Source organism: Lucilia cuprina, chromosome 6, assembly GCF_022045245.1.
Source record: "Lucilia cuprina isolate Lc7/37 chromosome 6, ASM2204524v1, whole genome shotgun sequence".
NCBI lineage: Eukaryota > Metazoa > Arthropoda > Insecta > Diptera > Calliphoridae > Lucilia > Lucilia cuprina.
The window spans coordinates 58085046-58094115 of NC_060954.1; the positions used below are offsets into that span (position 1 = coordinate 58085046).

The following is a 9070-nucleotide window of genomic DNA, read 5'->3' on the forward strand; positions in this document are numbered from 1 at the left end:
ATAATGGGTGAAAACAAACCCAAACAAACTCATGGTTCGGTGGTCACATGATGAAACTCATGGTTTGTTGTTTGTTTGTGTGTGTGTTGAGTGTGACCTTTTTGTTTGTAGTATTCTCTATAACTCTCAATTTCACCCCCAATTTAACCAATTTTCCTGTTTTTTTTGCGTTTAGTGGGTGGAGAAGCTGAGAGTCGTTACCAAAATTAAAAATTATAAAACATCATCATTTTTAAATTTGAAGAGTACATATATTTAGTAATTGTTTATATGTTTGCACATAAATACGTTATCTTTTATATTATATATAGATTTGCTACTGATTGTCATTTTCGTTTTTGGTTTATTTGATGAAAACATCTTTTTGTTGTTTGACTCAAAAGAAATTTATTTACATCAATTATTCATTTAGTTTTTTTTATAGTTGTGGGCACAACTTAAATGGCTAGCAACCAATTCCAAACAAATATAATCACTTAAATCAAGGATTTTCCTTAATACATAAAACCATTTATAAATTATAATTTTTAATTCTCCGAAGGGGAAAATATTTTATTAACTAAAGTAGCGAACACCAACAGCCAACCATTAATATTATTTGAAATTGGTACTTGGGCGTGGAAGTTTTTTTTCGTCCCAGTTTAATTGATAAAACATTAAGAGGAACAAAAAAAAAAAAATCGACTCGTTAAAAGTTGTAGACTTCAAATAAATTATTTAAAGCTTTTCGTGCGTTCCCATTAATGTCAAGTTAGCACGTTAAGACATTTTGATTTTAATTAACTCCGATAAAAACAATTGAGAAGTTGATTTTTATTTTGTAAAATATTGTAAATTATTTTTCCTGAAGTTTAAAGTCAGTAAATACATAACATTACGTTGAGCTATAATGAGTTCTAACTTTGTTCTAGTTCAGTTCCAGTTCCCTTCCAGTTCAGTTCTAGTTCAACTCTTGCTCAGCTCTATATTAGTTCTAGTTCAGTTCTAGTTTAGTTCTAGTTCAGTTCTAGTTTAGTTCTAGTTCAGTTCTAGTTCAGTTCTAGTTCAGTTCTAGTTCAGTTCTAGTTCAGTTCTAGTTCAGTTCTAGTTCAGTTCTAGTTAAGTTCTAGTTAAGTTCTAGTTCAGTTCTAGTTCAGTTCTGGTTCAGTTCTAGTTCAGTTCTAGTTCAGTTCTAGTTCAGTTCTAGTTCAGTTCTAGTTCAGTTCTAGTTCAGTTCTAGTTCAGTTCTAGTTCAGTTCTAGTTCAGTTCTAGTTCAGTTCTAGTTCAGTTCTAGTTCAGTTCTAGTTAAGTTCTAGTTCAGTTCTGGTTCAGTTCTAGTTCAGTTCTAGTTCAGTTCTAGTTCAGTTCTAGTTCAGTTCTAGTTCAGTTCTAGTTCAGTTCTAGTTCAGTTCTAGTTCAGTTCTAGTTCAGTTCTAGTTCAGTTCTAGTTCAGTTCTAGTTCAGTTCTAGTTCAGTTCTAGTTCAGTTTTAGTTCAGTTCTAGTTCAGTTCTAGTTCAGTTCTAGTTCAGTTCTAGTTCAGTTCTAGTTCAGTTCTGGTTCAGTTCTAGTTCAGTTCTGGTTCAGTTCTAGTTCAGTTCTAGTTCTAGTTCAGTTCTAGTTCAGTTCTAGTTTCGTTCTAGTTCAGTTCTAGTTCAGTTCTAGTTCAGTTCTAGTTCAGTTCTAGTTCAGTTCTAGTTCAGTTCTAGTTCAGTTCTAGTTCAGTTCTATTTCAGTTCTATTTCAGTTCTATTTCAGTTCTAGTTCAGTTCTAGTTCAGTTCTAGTTCAGTTCTAGTTCAGTTCTAGTTCAGTTCTAGTTCAGTTCTAGTTCAGTTCTAGTTCAGTTCTAGTTCAGTTCTAGTTCAGTTCTAGTTCAGTTCTAGTTCAGTTCTAGTTCAGTTCTAGTTCAGTTCTAGTTCAGTCTAGTTCAGTTCTAGTTCAGTTCTAGTTCAGTTCTAGTTCAGTTCTAGTTCAGTTCTAGTTCAGTTCTAGTTCAGTTCTAGTTCAGTCTAGTTCAGTTCTAGTTCAGTTCTAGTTCAGTTCTAGTTCAGTTCTAGTTCAGTTCTAGTTCAGTTCTAGTTCAGTTCTAGTTCATTCTAGTTCAGTTCTAGTTCAGTTCTAGTTCAGTTCTAGTTCAGTTCTAGTTCAGTTTCTAGTTCAGTTCTAGTTCAGTTCTAGTTCAGTTCTAGTTCAGTTCTAGTTCAGTTCTAGTTCAGTTCTAGTTCAGTTCTAGTTCAGTTCTAGTTCAGTTCTAGTTCAGTTCTAGTTCAGTTCTAGTTCAGTTCTAGTTCAGTTCTAGTTCAGTTCTAGTTCAGTTCTAGTTCAGTTCTAGTTCAGTTCTAGTTCAGTTCTAGTTCAGTCTAGTTCATTTTCTAGTTCAGTTCTAGTTCAGTTCTAGTTCAGTTCTAGTTCAGTTCTAGTTCAGTTCTAGTTCAGTTCTAGTTCAGTTCTAGTTTAGTTCTAGTTCAGTTCTAGTTCAGTTCTAGTTCAGTTCTAGTTCAGTTCTAGTTCAGTTCTAGTTAAATTCTAGTTAAGTTCTAGTTCAGTTCTAGTTCATTTCTAGTTCAATTATAGTTTTAGATATATTATCCTATTCAAGATGAAGACTTATTTTAGGCATATATTCTTATTGAAAACTGTATTTCCAAAGTTATTTTCTTAAAATAAAAGTAAAAATTTAATAAAATTCTTAAAAGAACTGTGATGAATTGGTACTCCTATATTACGTACTCGGTATTACTGAATAATGTTACTCAATCGAAAAAAAACAATCTTGCTGACAACACAAGTGTTTTTGGATGGTTTGTATGACTGACTGACTGAGTGAATGAATAGATGGATGGTTGGATAAATAAACAGATAGACGATATTGAGTTACGCATACATGCAAACACAGTGTGTGTGGTGCTATAGAAAGTACATACATACATATGTAAGTGACATACAGATTTATTATACAAAGTAAGAATTTAAATAAAAACCATGACATCCTGAGAAGAGAGACGAAATAAAAAAAATAATGTAGAACCTAGCTGATTGACAAATGCATTGACTAAAACAGACAAGAGAATAAAGCATATTCTACAAATATGACAAACGTAAATATATGAAAAATAACGACAGATGAATTCATAGATAAACCGAATAGAGCAATAAATATATATGTATGAATGTATGTATGTTAATAATTGTAAATGTATAAAAAAATTTCCTTGAAATCTCTTTAAAAAGATCTTTGAAATAAGATATGGATTTTTGTTATTAAAATTACTATTATTTTACTTCCGTAAATTCAAAGGAACATTTACGGAACACAACAGGGGCAAGGAGTTAGTAATTACAACTTATTACCACATGCATGACAGAATCATGAATTACAAAAGATGTTTACTACTTACTATTTAATATATTAAGAATACATGTTTCTATGAAATTTACAAACTTTGTTCTTTAATTTAATATCTTCATAAAATTATCCTCATTTACATATTGGTCTTAGCATGCCTGTATCACATATGTACATAGTTTACATTCTTGTAATTTTAGAGATTTTACACTTTAATGAAAGGGCTTTTAAGAACTTAATGTCATTAAGTGCTCTTTATAAGCCGCTTAACTTTTTGGTCACTTTCAAGCTGATAGTGTTAATTAATTGTTATGAAAATAAACATGTTTTCGGTATCTAGTATGTATTTATTATTATTGCAAATGTAAAATATCGTATTAATGAATAGTTTTTGTTTTAATATAATACATCTATTAAATTATACAAAATGTAATGAAATTCGGGGCAGAAATTTAGATTACTAAACTAGAACTGAACTAGAAGTAAACTCGAAATGAAAAACAACTTAACTGGAACTGAACTAGAACTGAACTAGAACTAAACTAGAACTAAACTAGAACTAAACTAGAACTAAACTAGAATTGAACTAGAACTGAACTAGAACTGAACTAGAACTGAACTAGAACTGAACTAGAACTGAACTGAACTGAACTGGAACTGAACTAGAACTGAACTAGAACTGAACTAGAACTGAACTAGAACTGAACTAGAACTGAACTAGAACTGAACTAGAACTGAACTAGAACTGAACTAGAACTGAACTAGAACTGAACTAGAACTGAACTAGAACTGAACTAGAACTGAACTAGAACTAGAACTGAACTAAACTAGAACTGAACTAGAACTGAACTAGAACTGAACTAAACTGAACTAGAACTGAACTAGAACTGAACTAGAACTGAACTAGAACTGAACTAGAACTGAACTAGAACTGAACTAGAACTGAACTAGAACTGAACTAGAACTGAACTAGAACTGAACTAGAACTGAACTAGAACTGAACTAGAACTGAACTAGAACTGAACTAGAACTGAACTAGAACTGAACTAGAACTGAACTAGAACTGAACTAAACTGAGAAACTGAACTAGAACTGAACTAGAACTGAACTAGAACTGAACTAGAACTGAACTAGAACTGAACTAGAACTGAACTAGAACTGAACTAAACTGAACTAGAACTGAACTAGAACTGAACTAGAACTGAACTAGAACTGAACTAGAACTGAACTAGAACTGAACTAGAACTGAACTAGAACTGAACTAGAACTGAACTAGAACTGAACTAGAACTGAACTAGAACTGAACTAGAACTGAACTAGAACTGAACTAGAACTGAACTAGAACTGAACTAGAACTGAACTAGAACTGAACTAGAACTGAACTAGAACTGAACTAGAACTGAACTAGAACTGAACTAGAACTGAACTAGAACTGAACTAGGACTGAACTAGAACTGAACTAGAACTGAACTAGAACTGAACTAGAACTGAACTAGAACTGAACTAGAACTAGAACTGAGCTAGAACTGAACTAGAACTGAACTAGAACTGAACTAGAACTGAACTAGAACTAGAACTGAGCTAGAACTGAACTAGAACTGAACTAGAACTGAACTAGAACTGAACTAGAACTGAACTAGAACTGAACTAGAACTAAACTAGAACTAAACTAGAACTGAACTAGAACTGAACTAGAACTGAACTAGAACTGAACTAGAACTGAACTAGAACTGAACTAGAACTGAACTAGAACTGAACTAGAACTGAACTAGAACTGAACTAGAACTGAACTAGAACTGAACTAGAACTGAACTAGAACTGAACTAGAACTGAACTAGAACTGAACTAGAACTGAACTAGAACTGAACTAGAACTGAACTAGAACTGAACTAGAACTGAACTAGAACTGAACTAGAACTGAACTGAACTGAACTGAACTGAACTAGAACTGAACTGAACTGAACTGGAACTGAACTGAACTGAACTAGAACTGAACTAGAACTGAACTAGAACTGAACTAGAACTGAACTAGAACTAAACTAGAATTGAACTAGAACTGAACTAGAACTGAACTAGAACTGAACTAAACTGAACTAGAACTGAACTAGAACTGAACTGAACTGAACTGGAACTGAACTAGAACTGAACTAGAACTGAACTAGAACTGAACTAGAACTGAACTAGAACTGAACTAGAACTGAACTAGAACTGAACTAGAACTGAACTAGAACTGAACTAGAACTGAACTAGAACTGAACTAGAACTGAACTAGAACTGAACTAGAACTGAACTAGAACTGAACTAGAACTGAACTAGAACTGAACAAGAACTGAACTAGAACTGAACTAGAACTGAACTAGAACTGAACTAGAACTGAACTAGAACTGAACTAGAACTGAACTAGAACTGAACTAGAACTGAACTAGAACTGAACTAGAACTGAACTAGAACTGAACTAGAACTGAACTAGAACTGAACTAGAACTGAACTAGAACTGAACTAGAACTGAACTAGAACTGAACTAGAACTGAACTAGAACTGAACTAGAACTGAACTAGAACTGAACTAGAACTGAACTAGAACTGAACTAGAACTGAACTAGAACTGAACTAAACTGAACTAGAACTGAACTAGAACTGAACTAGAACTGAACTAGAACTGAACTAGAACTGAACTAGAACTGAACTAGAACTGAACTAGAACTGAACTAGAACTGAACTAGAACTGAACTAGAACTGAACTAACTAGAACTGAACTAGAACTGAACTAGAACTGAACTAGAACTGAACTAGAACTGAACTAGAACTGAACTAGAACTGAACTAGAACTGAACTAGAACTAAACTAGAACTGAAATAGAACTGAACTAGAACTGAACAAAAACCACATCTTGGGCAAGGACTACTTACTGAATAAGTTTACTTCTGGATACTTCTAAAAGCTACTTCAGGAGAAAGATTAAAAACCTTAAATAAGGTTTTAATACATCCATTACTCTCTTCTCAAACATAATCTTAATTTATTTTATATTTTGAAAATCTATAGTTTAATGCAGCTGTTGCTGCTGATTTTATCGTTTTCTTTTTAACGCAACATTAAGAGCCGAATGAGATGTAAAAGAAAATGATATGACAGCAAAAAAATCATAGAAAATTTCTAGAAAAATAAGATTAAATAACAGAGATTTCGGAGAAAGAGTGAAAGGCAAGAAAACTTAATTACAGAGTTGTATTTTTACTTTGCTTTCTTTACTCAACTGGAAAAATGTAAAAATGTGTTCGTTCGTTTATAGCTGACAAGTTACATTTTTGAAATTGACAAGAAATTATTACCAAAGTTGGAGTTAGTTTATTAAGCCTTTATTAAGGCAAAAACATTTCAGAGATGTGTAAGAGATTCATGAATGAAGTAAAAATAATGAATGCAACTCCTTTTTCATTAAGGCGAATGTTAGTTTACTTTTAGTTTACTATTCAATTGAACAATAATAAAGTTTTGCAATTCAACTGAATAGCCGAAAAATTATCTTCTTATTATTGTGTGCATATTTTATTCAAATTATTAATTTCGTTTATTAAACCAAACAAATTATTGCTGTTTTTTTTATTATATATTTTTACATCAGTTCCATTGTTCTGTATGCGTTCAATAGTTGTTATGACAATTACGAATATTAATTGAACAAAATATTTCTCTGAACTTCTCATATTGATATAAATTAATATGAAAGGAAACAAAATAAAATTTTAAAAAACAATAAGAATCAAATGCATAAACTTTTATCAACGGTTTATAAATAAAATTTTCATACAAAATTTGTTTTTTAAAATCTTTGATAAATGTTTATGATTTATATAGTAAATGTTGAAAATTATTAGTTGTGTTTAAAAAAGATTTTTAAAACCAAATTTATTTTAAAAACCTTTTATAAAATAAAATTATGTTAAAGGATATTAAAATTTAATATGTATGTATTTTTAATTTTATTTTCTTTAACTTTTTTCAGATTCTTCTATTTATATCATTTTGCATTTTATGCCTATCACTATCGTTTTAGTGGTCAAAATCGTAGTTTGGCCTTGGTTTCATCGTGGCTGTTCATACAGGTAATTCAAAATTTATACTTTAGAATAGACTGTATAGACTGCAGAATCAGTAGTACAGATAAAATTGCGGTTCAGATTATTTTCGACTATAGATTAGATTATGGTTCAGAATATAGATTAGACTGTGATCCCGTCTGTAGTCCCAATTATATAGAAAATGGTTCAGACTTAATTATGGCTTAAAATATAGATATGTATAACTATATGGTCCAAACTATATATTTTTCCATAACATAATATAGACTATAGTCCAGAATATGGTTTAGACTATAGTACAGATTAATGACTGTGGATTAGACTATAGTCCAGACTATGGATTGAACTATAGTCAAGACTATAGATGAGATTATAGTTCATACCATAGATTGGACTATAGTTAAGACTACTAAAGCCCAGACTACAGATTAGATTATACTACAGACTGTAGATTATAGTCCAGTCTGTAGACTATAATCCAGTTATAGATTACAAGCCTTCTGATTATAGTCTAGTCTATAGACTATAGTTCCGACTATAATTAAAATAAAGTACAGTATATAGATTTAGTTAGCTATCGGGTGAGTTGTGCTCTTCTTAACCAGTGCCTTAGGTGGGACTCGAACCCAGCTACCAGACTACAACATTATCGGAGGCCACCAGTCCATAAATTTTCAAATTTTTACTTTATCTATAAATTTTAAAATTTTTACTTTTTATATAAAATTTTCAAAATTTTCCATTTATCTAGAAAATTTGCGAAATTTTCTATTTATCTAGTCAATTATCGAAATTTTCTATTTATCTAGAAAATTTTCGAAATTTTAAATTTTTCTAGAATATATTCGAAATTTTCAATTTTTCTAGAATATATTCGAAATTTTCAATTTTTCTATAAATTTTTTAAATTTTTTTAGAAAATATTCGAAATTTTTCAATTTTTCTAGAAAATTTTCAAATTTTTTATTTTTTTTTTTCATTTTTCAATTTTCAATTTTTCTAGAATATATTCGAAATTTTCAATTTTTCTAGAATATATTCAAAATTTTCAATTTTTCTAGAAATTTTTTTAATTTTTTTTTTGAAAATATTCGAAATTTTTCATTTTTTCTAGAAAATTTTCAAATTTTTTAATTTTTTTTTAGAATATATTCAAAATTATAAGTTTTTCTAGAAAATATTCAAAATTTTGATTTTTTTCAGTTTTTTTTCAAATGTTGAATTTTAAGAGAAATTTTTAAAATTTTAACTTTTCTTAAAATTTATTTGAAATTTTCAGTTTTTTTTGGAAAACATTTATTTTTTATAGAAAATTTTTGAAACTTTAACATTTTCTAAAAATTTTAACTTTTTCACAAAATTTTTCTAGGTAAACTTATATTTTTTTATAGAAAATTTTCAATTTTTTTCTTGTTTCTATAAAATTTTCGAATATTTCACTTTTTGTACAAATTTTTATTTAAATAAAATAGAATTAAACCGTTTCTTACAACTTCAGGGAATGGTTAGCAAATAAATTAACTTTAATGAATAAATCATCAAATAGTTGCTTGACATAATTCCTTTTCCTTTTCAAAAACTCACGTGTACTTTTCCGGTACAAACACGTGTCGCTTGGAATATTCTTTTTTTTGCAATCATATTTTTTACCTTTTATAAAAAA

At 29.9% G+C, this 9070-nt stretch overlaps 1 protein-coding gene across 1 annotated transcript in view; it reads left to right on the forward strand.

Moving 5' to 3' along the window:
• The window catches only part of LOC111688007, a 30255-nt gene that overhangs the window by 17773 nt on the left and 3412 nt on the right, over nucleotides 1–9070 (forward strand). The window contains exon 12 of the mRNA XM_046954216.1: nucleotides 7332–7462. Within this exon, the coding sequence (XP_046810172.1) occupies nucleotides 7332–7462 (131 nt within the window). The remainder of the gene's footprint in view (nucleotides 1–7331; nucleotides 7463–9070) is intronic.